Source organism: Polypterus senegalus, chromosome 4, assembly GCF_016835505.1.
Source record: "Polypterus senegalus isolate Bchr_013 chromosome 4, ASM1683550v1, whole genome shotgun sequence".
Lineage (NCBI taxonomy): Eukaryota > Metazoa > Chordata > Cladistia > Polypteriformes > Polypteridae > Polypterus > Polypterus senegalus.
The window spans coordinates 23,109,799-23,130,295 of record NC_053157.1 but is presented as its reverse complement, the minus strand read 5'-3'; the positions used below and the strand labels follow the sequence as shown (position 1 = coordinate 23,130,295).

The 20,497-nt window shown below is 40.0% G+C and overlaps 1 protein-coding gene across 1 annotated transcript in view; it reads right to left on the bottom strand.

Moving 5' to 3' along the window:
* Positions 1-20,497, bottom strand: part of adamts12 (ADAM metallopeptidase with thrombospondin type 1 motif, 12) — a 623,896-nt gene that overhangs the window by 271,330 nt on the left and 332,069 nt on the right. Inside the window, exon 10 of the mRNA XM_039750336.1 lies at positions 9,180-9,272. Within this exon, the coding sequence (XP_039606270.1) occupies positions 9,180-9,272 (93 nt within the window). The remainder of the gene's footprint in view (positions 1-9,179; positions 9,273-20,497) is intronic.

Genomic DNA, 20,497 nt, shown 5'->3' with positions numbered 1-20,497 from the left:
CTCTTTGCACCATGAAACAAAGTTCTCCACCTGACTCTTCTCCTTTGTCTCACCTCCCTTATCAACAAAAATCTTCAGAGAATTTCTGCAAGTGACATGACCTTCTGTTATATTTGTAGTCTGAGGTGTACAGAATGAAGAGTAAAGGCTACAGGGCTGTTCCTAGTTGTGCTCCAGTGTTTCTCGCATCCACATCAGAAACACAGTCCTTGAGTCTCACAAACAGCTGTCTACCCAACAGATAACCCGTTATCCAGGGCACTATAGGCTCGTACACCTACATTTATATTTCACTCTTTAATGGTTGACAAACTATTATTACTCTCCGGATTGATTAATGTTCATTAAAATGGTCATTCACAACTACTAGTCCACTCTTATTTTTAAATCAATTTATCTGATGTGTGTCATGGTGGTAACACACTAAGTTGGAGAGATCAGACTTCATATTGCCAGCATCAATGATCAGATCTTCCAGGAGAGTGTCCAATTGCTGTAAGGCCATCTGAGTGATTGTCGACTTAATTTCAATTCAGTTCAGTTCCATTTATTCTTAAACCATCACCTTCACCAAGTATAGGCTGAGTGCATGTTACAGTGGATCCAAAAAGTATTTTGACCTCTTCACTTTCTTCACATTTTGGTATTTTGCAGCCATGTGCAAAAATAATTTAAATTCATAATTCACTCAATAACACACTGCATCTCTCTCAGATTCACGCAAATAAATCGGTACTGCAAGCAAACTATGATACATAGCGCAATAACAGAAGTCGCAAAATCAACCGGAATGTTCAAGCAAATTATAGAAAAAAACCTGAACTAAATCTGTTAAGTTGTTCTCTCGTGAAAAGCGGACAGACATACAGACAGACATTGGATTTTATATATAGAGAGATGTTAAATTGAAATATCACAATGACAAAAGTTTTTTGCTCAGGTGCATCCCGTTATTTTGATCATCATTGAGTTGTTTCTCCTCCATTTTTAGAGTCCCCCTGTGGTCAACTGAATTGATCGCACAGGATTAGAAAGACACTTGTCTGTCTACAGAACGTCCCACATTTTGCCAAAAACCAGATCATGAGGTCAAATAATGACTGCAAAGCTTAGAGACAGGACTGAGCTGAGGTACAGATCTAAGGAAGGCTACAACAACATTTCTGCTGCATTGATGGTCTTTAAGAGCACACTGGATTCCATCCATCCATCCATTTTCCAACCTGCTGAATCCGAACACAGGGTCATGGGGATCTGCTAGGGCCAATCCCAGCCAACACAGGGCACAAGGCAGGAACCAATCCTGGACACACACAGACACACCCGCACACACTAGGGCCAATTTAGAATCGCCAATCCACCTAACTGACATGTCTTTGGACTGTGGGAGGAAACTGGAGCGCCCAGACGAAACCCACGCAGACACGGGGAGAACATGCAAACTCCACGCAGGGAGGACCCGGGAAGCAAACCCGGGTCTCCTAACTGCAAGGCAGCAGCGCTACCACTGCGCCACTGTGCCGCCCACAGTGGATTCCATAATTCTTAAATGGAAGAAGTTTGAATCAACCACAACTCTTTCCAGAGCTGGCTGCCAGGCCAAACTGAGCATTCAAGGGAAAAAAGGGGCTGCTGGTAAGAGAGGTGACAATAAACCTAGTAGTCATTATGGCTGAGCTCCAGAGAACTGTGTGAAAAAGGTAGAAACTTCTAGAAGAATTACTAACCATTATTGCAACACTCTAGTGATCTGGGGTTTATGACAGAAGCATCATCTGAGTAAAAGACACATCACTTCATTGTCTTCCTGAGGCAGCGTGTATTAAACACTTGTCTGCAGAGTAGTCAGTGGGTCAACAACAATACTGAATATATGGACACACCTGTGAGGTCCTTCATGCCCACTCAGGTCTGCTGTTAAATAGTGACTTGTGATGCCACCTCTGAATGGCATAAACTCTTTTCATGGGCAGCTTCTAGCTGTTCGAATAAGCTGTCCACCTCCATCTGAAATTCTGAAGTGTTTGAAAACTCTCTTGTTCATTGAATTTCTGTCTAGTTGGCATTAGCTGTGACATCTTCATAGCCAAGGAAGTGTAACTAGCTTGCATTTTGTTTTGAACTTTTCGGTTGTGATGATGAGTTTTTTAACTGAACAATCCTAAACAGACCCCCAGACTGATGTTTTCTCTATTACGTTGTTTTCTTTTGCAAGTTGCTTTGAATAAACGTGTCTGCTAATTGATCAAATGTAAATGTTCTATGCCCCATATGCTGCCAGCTGTTACTGTTATTTGTTCAAATGTGCAAAACCCTTTGTCTTGTCATTTATTAACACACCCGTTAGTCACGTCTCACACTCATAGTGGTGTTATAAATGTCCATTAAGGTAAAGCTCATGAACATCTAAATAGAACGTACCTCTCGTGTCTCAGCAATCTGAATTTCCATCTACGCACATCTCATGTCACAATCTGACCTTGGAAATCACTCGCCTTGTAAGTGCCTTAAATCTTAAAGCTTTATTGTTTATACTGTCTGCTATGTGCTGCTTTGTAAATCACTCTGTATGATTCTGTAATCATCCTGTATATTTTCTTTGTATATATTTCAGTTTACAATGAGGTAAATCCAGTAAAATCTTCAAGAAAGCTCACCCTTATCATTTTATGTGGCTATGCCGAGTTTTTAAGCTCTGTGTGGCCGTGCTGCAGAACAGAGTAGAGTGGGCAGAAAATTAAATGTAAAAGATTATTATTGTGAATTAGGAGTCCCAAGTCATGCAAATCCCAAAACGTTGCAAAAGCACTTCCAAAAATGCCCACTAGAGAGGGATATACTGCCAAACCCTGGCTAGATAAACGGGCAAACACTGTTACTTCATAAAAATAAAAAGGTTTTATTCTTCAAAGAAGATGCTCTGTGTCCCACAGAACACAATGGCAAAATGCAGTAGCCTAAAACCAAAAGGCAATCCAAGGCAAGTGCAGAAATCCCAAGGCGAAGTCAAGAAACAGAGCACAGAGGTCAAAAACCCAGAGAAATCAAAAAGGCACAAAGCACAGAGAAACACAAGAGCTCACCAAACTCCCAGAGTACATTTTATGAACCACCAGGAATTATGGGAGATCCTCTGAATTTACAGGGCTGAGGGCAGTTCCTGGAAGTGATTGGCAGGAGGCCCCGCCTCTTGGGGAACCACCCACAAAACTCATGGAACATAACCAAGGCATAGTACACAGTTGAGATAATAAACAAAAGAAACATTAACATAAATAAATGACACATTGATGAACAAAAAAAAAAAAAAGCACTGGGAACAATACTTTAACCCCCAGCCAGGTGGGGAACCCTGAAACATGACAATTATGTTGTCTAGTCAGGTAAAATCATCCTTTACATCCGGGAAAGAAAAAAATGCTGATACTTAATGGATGGAAAGCTATACATTTTACGGAAGATAACAGAACCAGTGGCGGCCCGAGTCCTCCCAGCGTGAAGTCTGCATGTTCTCCCCGTTTCTGCGTGGGTTTCCTCTGGGTGCTGTGGTGATTTTAAATTGTCCCCAGTGTGCGCTTGGTGTGTGGGTGTGTATGTATGTGCCCTGCAGTGGGCTGACGCCCTGCCCGGGATTTCTTCCGGCCTTGCATCCTGTGTTGGCTGGGATTGGCTCCAGCAGACCCCCGTGACCCTGTGTTTGGATATAGTGGGTTGGATAATGGATGGATGGATAACAGAACCATTTTAACTAAAATTATGAATAAGTGATATGCGAAGTGTAACACCAATCAATATTAAATTGTAATATTGCAAAGAAGTGCTTGGCATAATCTAAAGCCACTTGTCGATGTTCAGTGACCAAAACAAACCTGAAGGAAATAGCAACTGACTGAGCTAAATTGCAAACAGAGATATCCAGTGAAATGTAGTGTTGGCTTCGGGAACTCTTAATGGAAATTCATGGAGTGAAATACAGGGTTCCTCAGGGGTCTGGGACACCCAAATTAAAATTATAGGCATGTCCCTGAAAGTAAGTTTCAAAAATGTGTAAACCCCGTGAAGCCATTAAAAACCAGAAAGTCAAAATTAGGGGCAAGGGTCCTGGAAAATATGTTTTGAAAGCACGTCAGGATGTTATAAACCACTCAGTGCTCTATAACAGGTCTGTAAGAAAGTATTGTAGCAAAGTACAGAAAGCGCTTTTAAGCCATCGCCGGCCTAGAAGGTTTAGTGTCAGTAGGCTCTCTGAAAGGGAAGTGGAGCACATCTTCAGATTCGGGAGGACTCAAGTAAAGTAAATAAATAAGAACTCCATGCGGGTGTTACTGCTTGCTCTGGTTTCAGAGATGCCGAAGCGTGTGATGGTGATTGCCGGTAACATTATATCAACGGTGTTCAGCTTGCAGGAGAGCAGCATGTGACTAGTTGTGTCTTGTTCCCAGTCAGAATGCTCAAAGATGAATTCAAGGAAAGGCCATTGTTATGATGTTTTCTTCTATTTTAGCCTTCTTTCCCCCATCCACATTGTGTGCTTCTGATCTGTGCTCTTAACTAGAGCTGTAGAAAATTGCTTCAATTACCGTAATCTGCACGGTGAACTAGCCATATCAGCAATACAGACACAGCTTTTAAGTGCTTGTATCTCAAAAAAGACGCAGTTACAGGGTGGTGTGGATTTTGTTTGAAGATTGCAAATCTGTGCATGATGCAGTTTGTCTACTAAAGATATGCATATGCTGACTGACAGCACTCTATAGCTAAAGCATTGCATGTTCCAAAGTGCCAGATTAAGATTTCAGTGTTAAGCCAAAAGTGTAACACTAACCAGAACTCTGATAACAAAAGCAAATAGGCTAAATTCTGTGCAAGACGCACATCCTTATTTAATGTTCAATTAACTGGATGACAAAAAGCTAAAGACGGGCAAGAAATCTTCTAAATATGGTGGAGGAATAATGCTACTGGTGAAAAGAAAAGAAAAGAAAAAGGGAGCCCTAAATACACATATCAAATGTAAGCAATCAATGACTGAATTTTGTTTCAAATGATTAACAAAAACCATCATAGCATCTGAATAATGCTATGATATCAGGAATAAATGAATACCAGTAAATGGGCTCAAAAGAGCATGGGTAGGTATCACAGAAAAGAAAACAAAAATCATTTCACTTGTTATTTTAAAGAAGGGCGTAATATGTAAGCCATTTATTTTGACACTATACAGATAAGAATAGTGCTAGATACCCAAATAACATACCGATGATGATCCAGTAACAACAACAACAATATTTATTTATATAGCACATTTTCATACAAATGATGTAGCTCAAAGCAGCGTTAGATACATACATAACATACATACTAAAAGTGCAGTGGCAACCATCTAACCAGAATTCAGAAAAATCACAGAATCTCTTACAAGGCCATGAATAAGTGTAATATGCACAGCCATACTACAGAAAGTAAAAAAGCCCTGACAACACTTTACTAGGAACTGATAATGTGAAGGGCAGGACATGTAATATGTACTTATACCAATATGACCATATAGAGCTACGCCATTTAAAGGTAACATGAGGCTGTAAGTCACAAGGCTGCCAACTTAGTCTTTACTTTTTATTTACAGCTTAGCACTTTACAGTATCTATCTATTGTGAACTTCTCCCGGGCACAGACAGGCAGACATGTTGTTTTTCACCACCACACATTTATTTACAACACTATTTACAAGTTATTAAAGTGCACATACAAACCCCCAAAGTCCTGGCCACACACAATGCCTTTCTTCGGGTCGCCTCCACACTTGCTTCTCCTGCTTAGTCCTTCTTCCACCCGACTCCAGCCTCGAATGAAGGGAGGCGACCCCTTTTATCCACCTGGATAGGCTCCAGGTGCTCCCCGGCAATCACCCGCCGACACGCCCCTGTGTGGTGGAAGTGCCGGCTGTACACCCGGAAGCACTCCGGGTGTCCCTGCTTTTCTTCCCCCCAGCACTTCCTGGTGTGGCGGAAGTGCTGAGGTCCAGGGTTCCCAAGGCATTGGGGAACCCCTGGCGGTGACCACAGGCCCCTACAGGGTTGGGCTTCAATGCCCTCAACCTGTGGCCCCCAAAACAACCAGGGTGGCGGCCCCCATGTGATCCAAGATGGGCGCACGCCCTCTTCTGGTCCCTCAAGGTGTCCCGGCCGGGTCGTCGCCCCTCTCTCTCTCTCTCTCACACACACACACACTCATTTACTCACTCACTCACTCTCTATCTATCTATCTATCTATCTATCTATCTATCTATCTATCTATCTATCTATCTATCTATCTATCTATCTATCTATCTATCTATCTATCTATCTATCTATCTATCTATCTATCTATGTCAGAACCTACAGATATTTGTTTGATTTTTAAGTTGAATGTTTATTCAAGAATAAGAATGGAATTTGCTTTTTATAAACAGATGAATAGAATGGGGGTGTTTGAAAATGTTTGGGGGGGTGCTCAGTTGATGAAGGGGAGCTGAAAATGAACTTCATATTTCACTGTGGTGGGCAAGAGAAAGAGAAAGCATTGGTGGTAATCATTACCACGTGCTTATTAAAGTGTGGAGTAGGAGGAGTGTAAAGGGGGAGTAAAGGTGGTCTTTGTATTATAATGAATTATTAACTGTTGATTTTCTTATTAATGTGCGGAGTAGGAGGAGTGTAAAGGGGGAGTAGTAGGGTCTGATATATGGCTCTTTTGTTTATTCTGGAATTTGTGTTTTTTTTGTCATTTGACTGTGTATATTGTTATGTTGATATTTTCTTCTTATATTTACAATAAAGGTTTTTTTTTTAATTATCTGTCTATCATCATCATATTTTCAAATGTATTGAATTCAGTAATTTTTTGCATGAAAAAAACTATAGAAGGCAGATGCACAGTACACTAAATGCTGACAAAGCATTCCTACCTGGCAGGTAGAAAATTCTAATTTAGTTGTGGTAATTATAACTCAAAGACACATGATATCCGATATGGTGTTCCACAAGGCTCTATCCTGGGTCCGCTGCTCTTCTCAATCTACATGCTTCCGTTAGGTCAGATTATCTCAGGGCACAACGTGAACTACCACAGCTATGCTGATCACACCCAACTGTACTTATCAATAGCACTTGATGACCCAGACGCTGTTACTTCACTAACACAATGTCTTACTTGTGTTTCTAATTGGATAAATAGTCATTTTCTCAAGCTAAATAAAGAGAAAACAGAAATTTTAGTGATTGGCAATAATGGAGACAATGAGATTATTAGAAATAAACTTGATGCATTAGGATTAAAAGTCAAGACGGAGGTAAAGAACTTAGGGGTAATTGTTGACTGTAATCTGAATTTTAAATCGCATATTCATCAGACCACTAGGACAGCATTTTTTCACTTAAGAAACATAGCAAAAGTTAGACCTCTTATATCATTAAAAGATGCTGAGAAATTAGTTTACACTTTTGTTTTCAGTCGACTAGATTACTGTAACGCACTCCTCTCAGGACTACCCAAAACAGACATAAATCGTTTGAAATGAGTGCAGAATGCAGCTGCTAGAATCCTAACTAGGAAAAGAAAATCTGAGCACATCTCTCCAGTTTTGATGTCACTACACTCTTTACCTGTGTCTTTCAGAAATGACTTTAAAATAATGCTTATGGTTTATAAAGTCTTAAATAATCTCGCTCCATCTTATATATCGGAATGTCTGACACCTTACATTCCAAATCATAACTTTAGATCCTCAAATGAGTGTCTGCTTAGAATTCCAAGAGCAAAACTTAAAAGAAGTGGTGAGGCGGCCTTCTGCTGCTATGCACCTAAAATCCTTTAACATGGTTTTCTGATAACTTTCCCTTTATTTACTCCTGATACTCTGTATATTCAATTCATTATAATAACTATTCATGGTGACTCTAAAATCCATACTGACCCCTACTCTCTCTTCTTTTTCTTTTCACGGTTTTCTGTGGTGGTGATCTGCACCATCACCACCTAATTAAAGCACCATGATGTTCCTAAATTAATGGATTAAAAGCCAGAAGTCTGCATGACCATCATCATCAAGTCCTTCCAAGAGAACCCTAAATACAAAGAGGACTGTTTCATTTATGTTAGGTGGACTGCCCAGAGGCTATATTTAATGTGCCATCTAGATTAAATAAATAATGAAAGAGCATAAAAAGATAGGGTATGAGTCAGCAGTGACTACCATAATCTTTATTAAACCGCCATTACCTCTTCTTTACTAGATCAAATCTCAAGGGCTTTGGCTAATTAAAAACAGAGTCAATTTACCAGTAACAATTATATATTCAATGCATAAGATGGGAAGAATGGTTAAGCATACAATTATATCACTCATGTGTGTCAGAGGGTCATCCTCTGAGTTCCTCCCAGTTATGTGGTACCACTCCGGACTGAGGGAGAACAGTTTAATTTTTATTTTCACACCATCATGTGTTGTTGTTTTGTTTAAACCATTAAGTAAATGGGGACAACCGGATTGGGACCCCAAAATGTATTCTTGTTTAAGCCTGCCATTCCCTCAGATGACCATAACAAGTACAGTAGATACAGTATCAGATTGCTGTTTTTACCTGTGGCAAAGAACTAAGTTTCTTCACAAGGGAAAACTATGGAACTTTTGTGCTTAATGTGGCGGATGGCCGGGGCCCATGCCTGGCCGGGACGCACCTTCTGTATATGGTCCAGTGGAACAGACATGGACTGCATTATATTTCCCCCAGGTCGCTGGATGGCAGTCCACCCTGGGTTGCAGTGGTGCATCAGACTCCTGCAGGGCTTCACAGGAGCTGGAGTTGGTTACAGCCCTGTTGGGATCCGAGGGTGCCCCAGAAGTGCTGCCAGAAGTAGGTCAACAAGCACCTGGAGCACTTCCGGGGGTGTTATAAAAGGAGCCAGCAGTTATTACTCCGGGAGCCAGAGTCAGGAGGAGGGAGACAAAGCTGCCAGGAGGAGTGGAGGAAAGAAGATTTGATTTGTGTTTATTTGGTCCGGCTCCGATATAGCTCCTTTGTCACATTATATTTTGAACAACAGTTATTAATTATAGTTTTAGTTATTACTCTGTTGCAGCTCTACCAACATCAAGTTACCACAGATGTTGTAGCCTTTTCCATTGTGCAAATAAATACCTTGTTTTCCCCGCATCTGGTCCCATCTACTGCTGAATCCAACTTTGAACGACACGATCCTCTCACTGAGCACCAAAGGGTTTGACAAACATTCTGCAATGACATATAAATATACATTTTAAATATTTTGGATAAGCTTTTCCCTTTTATAAGAACCTATGTTAAAATATTGCTACAAATAAAACTCTAACTATTGTTGCTTTTGTTTTCTTTCCCTTTTTTCTGCTTCTCCAGCTTCACTGTCTGGTGCAGACATGACCAAGGATAAGTAGCTTGAATGTTTGTGATTGTATTTTAGGATCTGTGTTGTCATTTATGATGTAGATTTCCATGAAAGTCTGAGTAGACAGTCCAAAAAAGTGTGAAATTATGTGATAAAAAATTAATTATAACACAAAATTAATATTAACAATTAAAATTGTGGCAACCCCTAATAGGAGCAGCCGAAAGAAGATGGATCCATAAACCCAAACTGACTTGCATCAACAGTCCATGCTAGTGCTGGTGGTCTAATGTTGTGGAGAATGTTTTCTTGGCACATCTTGGGCCATTTAATACCAATCAATCATTGCTTGAATGCCATGACCTATCTGAGTATTGCTGCTCTCCATGTGTATCCTGTCATGGCCACATGGCGTGTCTTTGGGGATGCCAGATTAGAAACATGGGACACTCTTAAAATCTCTCTCTATATTACTATATACATAAATGTATACATGCCCCCTACACACCCAGACCAATATATCATATAAACGTAGAGAAATAAGTTAAAAATATAAAGGAAGGATTTTAATGGTTCATGAGGAAAACAAAAGTAAAATCATTTGAAAATTATTTAATACATGCTAAAAAATTCTGTAAAAGTGAAATCATTTGAAAATATTTATTTAATACAGACAACAGACAAACATTATTATTATTTAATACAGGTAGTTTGAAAAAAAGTGGGCCGTGGCAAGTAGTAACAACACACTTTGTTGACAGTCACTATATGTTGCAATGCTGATACAGAACTACACAGCAGCGCGGCTGGAGAGCAAAACTGTAACATTGCAGCCAACCATCGCAAGTGAACAAGTTGCAAACAGGCAGCAAACACTCGTTTCCTTGTTACATTTGGGTTATTTTCATCACAAGAATCTGAGAAAAGAAAGTATAATCTATACATATAAAGGAGAGTTGGGATCCGAGAGACTGTGTTTGTGTGTTTGTGGAGGGATGGAGAGTTAAGGAGGACGGTCACGTGATCATCTCCCCTCCCATTCACGTCATTTCATTCACTTCATTTCGCTCCGAGCTGAGCTCCGCAGCTGACACGGTCTTGCCGTTCTTTTTCTTATTGTTTAGTCCTCTCTCCTTTACTGATTTATATAAAGGAGAGTTGAAATCTGAGAGACTGTGTTTGTGGAAGGATGGAGAGTTAAGGCGGGTGGGGGAGTCACATGATCATCTCCCCTCCCATTCACGTCATTTCATTCACTTCATTTCGCTCCGACGCGGTCTTGCCGTTCTTTTCCTTAGTGTTTAGTCCTCTCCCCTTTACTGATTTACTGTTTACTAGACGCAGTACTTACTGAATAGTATTTTTTACTTTAGTGTTTCTTAGTGTTTAGTAGTCGCGGTGTGCCGGTGCTCCCGGCGGGGTTGCGCTTTACTTTGTTTTTGTACTTTAGTGTTTAGTAGACTTTTACTTTATCTCATTTACTGTTGTTTTTTACTGTTGTTCCCGGCGCTGTTGCCTTTTTTTTATTTTATCTTCATTTAGTGTTTGGTAGACTTTTACTTTATCTCATTTACTCTTGTTCCCGACGGTGTTGCCGTTTTTCCCGTTTCTAATTTTTAAGTAGCATGTTCATGAATTAGTCATAGAGAAAATTTATATATATTGGCTCCAGGAGGACAAACCAAAAATGTTGTACAGTATATAAAGAAGCTCTATAAGTCGCATGTAGATACATAATTATTCCAACTACAGCAACTGCAGCGAAACGCACGTGGTCTGCTAGTTACTTATAAAGTTACAACTAAGTATCGTAAGAAAGTAGTAAATATATATTTTTATTACAAAATTTGAAAATGAACTAAATACAGGACATTTGGGTGTCCCTGAAAGGTCAGTACGGGACAGGGGACAAAATTATCAAATATGGGATATGTCCCGTATATAAGGGACGTCTGGCAACCCTACCTGTCTTCTAAAGAATACGTCCAGCATGTTAATGCACCGTATCTCAAAGCAAAAGTCATCTCAAACTGGTTTCTTGAACATGACACGGAGTTCAGTGTTCTTCAGTGGCTTTCACCGTCACCTATAGGATGTAGCAGAATGTGAGATTCACAGCATGAATGTGCAGATGACACATCTGCAGAAATTCTTGAATGCAATCTTGTGAACACGGACCAGAATCTCAAAAGAATATTTCCAGCACCTTGTGGAATTTATGCCATGAAGAGCTGAGGTTGTTTAAAGAGCAAATGGAAGCCCTGACCACTATTTAATGCTCATATTAATGTGCTCAGTGAGTATACAAGGGTTAAACACGTACAGGAGACTTACATTCATTTTATAGAACTGAAGCACAGACATGTTAAGTAAATCTCTGAAGTTTACACTGTGAGTCAGAAGCAGGCAAATGTGGGGTTTTAAGTCCAAATCTCTGAATCTTTACAATACATAATTTAGAACCTACAGAAATATGTATACCTTGTTTGCAAAGAAAGGATCAAGCACATACTACAGCTACCTTGCTGTACACAAAAACGTTCAGTAAAACATATTCCTGCCTTACACCCTATGCTTGCTGGGATAGGCCCCGGACCCCCAAGACCCTGCTCAGGATTGGGTGGACTTTGAAGATGGTATGGTAAGGTATTATGAAATACAGGGTGGTCCAGATCTAATTATGCAGAGTCAGATTGTCTGGATGACTTTGATTTATGCAGAGACGATTCCAGTCCAGCGCGAAAACGATTTTTCATGTAGTCAGTTCACACACTTCTCGATGGTCTGGGATTTTTCGGGCGATTTTCTATGTAATAAGTTATAACGTAATGAAAATTGCATAATTAGATCTGGACCACCCTATACTGTATATATTTGTACAAAAAAATTACATTTTATAATGGTCAATTTTTTTGCTACATTTTTAAAGTGCTCTGAACCTGTCTCTGAAGAACAGCTCTGTTTTAAAAATTATCAGAACTGAATATAACCAGTCTAGTTCTGAGGACTGGATTTAAAAATACTCTGATGTTAACAGCCATTAATGGTTTTATCCTCACTTTACCTTACATGTATCACTAATACTTGTATTCTGATTTAATCACAGTGAGAAAAAAAGCTATGCTTTTTTAAAAATTTGTGGATAAATACAATGATAGAAAGAAGGACTGCCATTAGCTCTATAGGCAATGTAACTCTAAAGTGATCTTCCTGCCAAAGCACTTAAATCCAAAGTGAAGAGCCATTACTGTAGTCGAGTCAGAGCGGACTGCTGGAGTTGATCATAATGTCTGTCACATTTTTAGCCGGGTTATTATTACAGTGACCTCTATAATGTTTGAGACAGACACATTTTTTTTATCCCTTTGCTCCACTGTTTAAAACTACGAATCCAATAATACAGACGTGATTAAGGTGCAAACTGTAGACTTTCATTTAAAGGTACTTGCATACATTTCGGTCAGAAAACTTTTTATACATGGCCCCCCAATAATCTCCATGACATAGCAATGGCAGGTGTGTTAAAGTAGTCGTATTTATTACTTTGTAGCATATCCCTTGCATATAATGACTGCTTGAAGTCTGCGATTCACAGTCATCACCAGCTGCTGAGGATCTAATGCTGCCATCTTCAGCTCTTGCTTGTTTCAGGGGCTTGTCCACTTAAGTTTTCCCTTCAGCTTATAGAAGGCCTGCTCAATTGGATTTAAATCGGGTGGCTGGCTTAGCCTTTCAAGAATTTTCAAATTTTTAAGCTTTGAAAACGCCTGTGTTGTCTTATCAGTATGTTTGGGATCATTATCTTGTTGCAGGATGAAGTGTTGCCCAGTTAGTTTGGAGTCATTTACTGAAACTTGAGCAGATCAGATGTTTTGGTACACCTCAGAATTTACTGTGCAACTGCTGTCAGTAGCTCCATCATCGATGAAGATAAGGGTGACAGTATCTGAGGCAGCCATACATGCCCAATCCATAACACCTCTAGCACCATGTTTAACAGGTGAGGCGGAATGCTTTGGATCTCAGGCAGTTCCTTTATGTCTCGAAAACACTTTGCTCTTGGCATCACTCTGATGCAGATTCATCTTTGTCTCCTCTGTACACAAGAACTTTTTTTCACAATTCTGCAGGCTCTTTTTTTACAAACTATAATCTGACTATCCCGCTTTGGTGGCTAGCTAGTTGCTTGCATCTTGCAGTGTGGCCTCTGTATTTCTGTTCATGATGTTTTCAGTCTCTCAGACATCCAGACATCCTGATGACTGTTTCTGATCTTTCGGGCTCGCGTTTGTGGCTTTTTCCTTTCCATAGTGAAGATTCTTCTGTCATCAGCAGTGGAGGCATTCCTTGGCCTAACCAGTCCCTTTGTGATTACTGAGCTCACAAGTTTGTTCTTTATTCGTAATGATATTCCATACAGTCGATTTAGGTCATCCAAAGGTTTTATCGATGTCTCTAATAGTTTTATTCTTGTTTTTCAGCCTCAGGATGGCTTATTTGGCTTTCATTGGCACAGCTCTTGTCCTCATGTTGAACAATGGCAACTACAGACTCCAAAGGGTAGAAGCAGGCCGAGGTATCTCGTGAAGCAATGAACATACCCCTGAGGAATCAAAAACACTTCTCATGCCAATTGTCCCAAGCATTATGGTGCCCTGAAGTGGTGGGACCATGTATGAAAATTGTGTCCGAAACATATGCAAATCCCCTTAAATGAAAGTCTGCAATGTGCACTTTCATCTTGTCTGAATTGTAGTTTTAAACTGCGGAACAGAGGGATAAATCAAAGAAAAATGTGTCTTTGTCCCAAACAGTATGGAGGGCACCTGTATATTGTTGCAGTACCAGCTCTTCATGCTGCCCAGGGGCCTCATGTATAACGCCGTGCGTAGAATTCGGACTATAACATGGTGTAAGCACAAAAGCCGAAATGTGCTTACGCACAGAAAAATCCAGATGCAGGAATCTGTGCGTACTCCAACTTCCACGTTCTTCCGCTACATACAGTGGTGTGAAAAACTATTTGCCCTCTTCCTGATTTCTTATTCTTTTACATGTTTGTCACACAAAATGTTTCTGATCATCAAACACATTTAACCATTAGTCAAATATAACACAAGTAAACACAAAATGCAGTTTTTAAATGATGGTTTTTATTGTTTAGGGAGAAAAAAAAATCCAAACCTACCTGGCCCTGTGTGAAAAAGTAATTGCCCCCTGAACCTAATAACTGGTTGGGCCACCCTTAGCAGCAATAACTATAATCAAGCGTTTGCGATAACTTGCAGTGAGTCTTTTACAGCGCTCTGGAGGAATTTTGGCCCACTCATCTTTGCAGAATTGTTGTAATTCAGCTTTATTTGAGGATTTTCTAGCATGAACCGCCTTTTTAAGGTCATGCCATAGCATCTCAATTGGATTCAGGTCAGGACTTTGACTAGGCCACTCCAAAGTCTTCATTTTGTTTTTCTTCAGCCATTCAGAGGTGGATTTGCTGGTGTGTTTTGGGTCATTGTCCTGTTGCAGCACCCAAGATCGCTTCAGCTTGAGTTGACGAACAGATGGCCGGACATTCTCCTTCAGGATTTTTGGTAGACAGTAGAATTCATGGTTCCATCTATCACAGCAAGCCTTCCAGGTCCTGAAGCAGCAAAACAACCCCAGACCATCACACTACCACCACCATATTTTACTATTAGTATGATGTTCTTTTTCTGAAATGCTGTGTTTCTTTTACGCCAGATGTAACGGGACATTTGCCTTCCAAAACGTTCAACTTTTGTCTCATCAGTCCACAAGGTATTTTCCCAAAACTCTTGGCAATCATTGAGATGTTTCTTAGCAAAATTGAGACGAGCCCTAATGTTCTTTTTGCTTAACAGTGGCTTGCGTCTTGGAAATCTGCCATGCAGGCCGTTTTTGCCCAGTCTCTTTCTTATGGTGGAGTCGTGAACACTGACCTTAATTGAGGCAAGTGAGGCCTGCAGTTCTTTAGACGCGTTGTCCTGGGGTCTTTTGTGACCTCTCGCATGAGTCGTCTCTGCGCTCTTGGGGTAATTTTGGTCGGCCGGCCACTCCTGGGAAGGTTCACCACTGTTCCATGTTTTTGCCATTTGTGGATAATGGCTCTCACTGTGGTTCGCTGGAGTCCCAAAGCTTTAGAAATGGCTTTATAACCTTTACCAGACTGATAGATCTCAATTACTTCTGTTCTCATTTGTTCCTGAATTTCTTTGGATCTTGGCATGATGTCTAGCTTTTGAGGTGCTTTTGGTCTACTTCTCTGTGTCAGGCAGCTCCTATTTAAGTGATTTCTTGATTGAAACAGGTGTGGCAGTAATCAGGCCTGGGGTGGCTACGGAAATTGAACTCAGGTGTGATACATCACAGTTAGGTTATTTTGTAACAAGGAGGCAATTACTTTTTCACACAGGGCCATGTAGGTTTGGATTTTGTTTTCTCCCTAAATAATAAAAACCATCATTTAAAAACTGCATTTTGTGTTTACTTGTGTTATATTTGACTAATGGTTAAATGTGTTTGATGATCAGAAACATTTTGTGTGACAAACATGCAAAAGAATAAGAAATCAGGAAGGGGGCAAATAGTTTTTCACACCACTGTAAATCCCGATCAGCGTGAAAACTAACGCTCGTGCACGCGCTTTATGTAACGTCCCAACTCCTCCCCGAATTACGCCTAATTTGAATATGCAAATCAATATAAATCGCCCTTAAGCTCAGCCTTCTGTGAAAAGACAATGGGAAAAGCACAGAGGAAAATATAAGAATTTCAGCGAATACCAAGTGGAGGCAAAAGAAAAACATACTATTTGTTCAAATAAATCGTGGTATAATCAACAAAAGGAAGTTGATCGAGTGACTTAGCGTGTTGGAGAAACTTGAAAGCTCACATTCACAAAATCAAAAGTCGCCTATCAAAGTCGCCGTGAAAAGCCGAGTTGTAGCCCACTGTCTGAGTGTCATATGAAAGCTTATTAGGGTACAGAGAAAAAAGGCACACAGTGGGGAAAAAGCACGAAATGTCATCTTCAATCTCGAAATTTCCACTTTAATCACGTAGTTTATTTTGTCATTAAAGTAGAACATCATAAACTTCATCTTAAAATTGTTTAATTAACCAGTTTCGCAAATCACATCGTAATTAAAGTAGCACGTTAAATGCTTTGTTTTGTATTTGATCTTCTATGTGCTCTATGTGTGTGAATCACTACTTGCTTCTTAAACCGGACAACTGGACACAGAATCCATTACATTCGTAATATTACAGTTCTCTGAATAACTAAAATACTGAGCTGTATACGTGATATCATTTTCATGATGATAGGAGTTAAAGCACGTTATTAAACATGTGTTTCACTTCGATGAAATAATTTATTGCAGCAGTACTCAGGGGCGGCTCTAGGCTTGTGGTGGCACTGGGCAGAGGAAGAATCGGTGGCTCCTTCGCCCGCCGTCAGTAAGGTAGCTTATGCACGGTGGACTGCATAGCCGCCTCGTGCTCATGACACAAGCATTTAACTTTTGCCGAAATTTCTCGCTGCGTTTTTAGCTGTGTTGTTATTTTCTCTTTCTGTTTTATATTCAATATATATTGGCGGGGCCGCCCAAGAGTCCTTGCTTTTCTTTCCCCAAGTAACCGATCGCCACACAATCAGCTCTGTAATAGACGTTAAGCCATCTGTAAGCTTAGCGCCGATTCTTGAAAACGTTTAAAGAAAATTGAAATATCTTCGTAGTACATGTTTAATTATTCTATCCATAACGACACTCCCAGTGAAGAATATAGATTATTTAAATGAAGTTAAAGTTTTATCTGTATAATTTAATAAACATTTTGCTGCATTTCACCTTAAAAATGATATCGTCATCATATGTAAATACGCGCTTTATAAAGTGGCTCAGGTTGTGCGATATTATAACTGTAGTGCAAGTTTACAGTGGGGTGATTGTCCTTATAAGTACAAACAGTTCTACAAAGAGCAATTGATTGAGTGCATTTAAAGTTCTTGGGATGAAACTGTTTCTGAACCGCGAGGTCCATACAGGAAAGGCTTTAAAACGTTTTGCCGTGGCTGAGACAGCGTGTCCATGAAACTGTATACTGATAATTGTCTTTTCGATCAGCTGCTGCTGTGATTCACACTCAGATACAGTGATATCAATACTCCAAGTGCTGCAGTGAGAGTAATATGGAAAAAGATGATCCGCTGTGGCAACTCCTAACAGGAGGAGCTGAAAGAAGAAGAAGAAGAAGGAGAAGTGAGAGTAACAACGCTAAAGCAGTTATGGTATTTGGAATACTATGGCTATTCCCTGGACCATTATATTGTTACAAGTTAATTACAATCAGATGTATTACACTAATAAACAATGTGCGGTTAGTTTCAGTGTATTTATAAAGCCGTGCCAGGAAAATAAGGAGTAACCACACAGGAACAGTAGCACAGCTTTGATGCTGGGTGCCGCCAGTCTGCAAAACCGAGCGGAGAACTTGCGTACGACAAGCCATGAGGTACCATGGAAAAGTGCGTGGCTTTACGCCAAGTGTAGGTTTTATACATCGCGATTTGAACGTGGAAAAGTTCTTACGCAACATTTCTGTGCGTACGCACCGTTTATACATGAGGCCCCAGGACCTGCAACAAAATGTTAAAGTTAATCTCAAGAATACAACAGAGAACTACTCACAGTATGTTTAGGAAAATGAAATGGTTTATTCAGATAGGCGCTTTATGCGCAAAATTCTGAGATTCTATTAACTCTTTCAAGGCTGATGATGACTTTTGGTAATCGGCTGTAAACTTGAACAAAACGCCCTTACGTTTTAATTCAACTCTCTTTGCTTGAAGGAAAGTTACATAGCTTTGATGATTTGACCTTGATTCCCTGCACGTGCATGAGTAGTGAAGAGCAAACAGCCTCTAAAATGGCATCGACATCTGGCAAGACTAAAGCAAATGTGCAAAGTAAAATTCTCCAAGGACGTTTTACGTATTATCGCTGAATCAGACTCTGACTTTTCAGACTCAAAGTTTGATGCAAGTGATCTGGAGATGGATATCAAAAACGAAAGTGAAGTATCAGCATTAGCCTATCGGTCACCAGCTGATCGTGGTGCTGAATACGTTCGTGTAGCTGATACGCCTACAGCAGCATTCGGCTAGAAGGACCACCACTTATGATGATAAGAGGTACAAACCATATTGCGTCACACTGCTACTGCTGTGCGAATACAGAGAAGTAGCCGGCCCGTCATGCATTCCTGATGGCCATTGAGCTGCCCCTGCGCAGCCACTGGTGCCAGAGATGCCAAACAGGTGCCAACAGTATCCACAGCACATAGTAACAGATATTTTATGTTGATTTATGTGTGAAACCAGTGCATGATTTGTGACATCTGTGTAAAGCCTTCCTATATTATTCCAAAAAACAAACGTGCATCACATTCAACACTCTACCAGTGAGCAGAAGAACAGCATGACCATGGAGTCAGTGAGTAATAATGCACCAGTGCTGTTTATCATGAATGCCGACTTGCTGTTACAGATACCCAGGAGCTAATCAGAATATTCTACAGTATATAGAACTTATTCTAGGTAAGTGAACAGAATATCACTGTTTACATCCATATTTTAGAATTGAAGCACAGGCAAGTTAAGTGAAATGCTAAAGGTCACACAGTGGCTCATATGTAGGCAACCCTGGGCAATGAAGTCCAGATCTCTTGATTACTCCATGAAATAATTTGGCACCTGATTAAAATTGACTAAGAAATGTGCATATCTTGTTTGCAAAGAAATGGTCAAGTGAGAAAGAATCACATACTGAAACTACCTTTGCTGTACACCAAAAAAGTTAATGAAACACACAAGACTGTGTATTACTGTATATATTTGTACAAATAATTTTTATAGTGTTACATTTTTAAAATGCTCTGAACCCATCTCCAGAGAAGACCTCTCTATAAAAATATATCAAACCTGTCAGGTTCTGAGCACAGGATTTCAGAATCCTCTGATGTTTACAGCCATGAATGGATTTATCCTCACCTTACCTTATAAAATTCAGCAATTCTTGTACTCTAGTGCATATACAACAATATAAAAAAAAAAACATTGAATGAATAAAATAATAGTAAGAAGGACTGCCTTTAGCTATATGGTCAACTTAACTTTAAAGTGATCTTCCTGCCACAGCACTAAGGTAAATGCAAGGTGAAGAGCCATTGCTGTAGTAGTATCAGGGCTCCTGGTAGAGTTGATCATAGAGTTACATTTTTACACAGGCTATTATTATAATAATCAATAATGGCTGGCTATTACTAACTATAGCCTATTCCCCTTTCTTGTTGTAACACCCCTGCTTTTCCTGGCCACAGAAACACAGAAACAGATGGTGGAACAGAACAGGATCCAAAGCCCTACTAAAGAACTCATTGTTGACTTTTGACATATCAAAGAGCCTCTATGTTTGGTCACTATTAAGGGAGTGGATGTAGAGGTGGTGCACTGCGTAAGATACTTGGGGGTCCACATCCATGACTGGCTGGTCTGGCCTCGTAACACAGAGGAATTATATAAAAAAAGGGCAAACAGCATTCTTTTAATGTGGGTAGTGTCATCCTTTACATGTCAAAACACACAGCTAGAAGCACCCAGGAATGGCTAAGGACAAAACATTGGCGTGGTCTGAAGTGGCCTGATTTGAATCCTATCAAACATCTATGGAAAGACTTGAAACATGAAGTCTGGAGAAGACCACCATCAAACCTGACACAGCTAGAAGAGTTTGTGCAGGATCACTGGGCCAACCTGCCTGCTGGTGAGAGGTGCCAATTACTTTCGTCAGTTATTTCAGGAATAATTGTGGGTTTTTCTGTCCACATGTGTACAAGGTGGAGATGACAATAAAGTTTACTTTGTGTTCGACTTTGTTAACATGGGCACAATCTATTGCACCAGTAATGTTTGGGAATTCTATCCTCAGTTTAAATCCCTTCTTAATTGAACCTTGAACTTTAATCAGATAGATAGATAGATAGATAGATAGATAGATAGATAGATAGATAGATA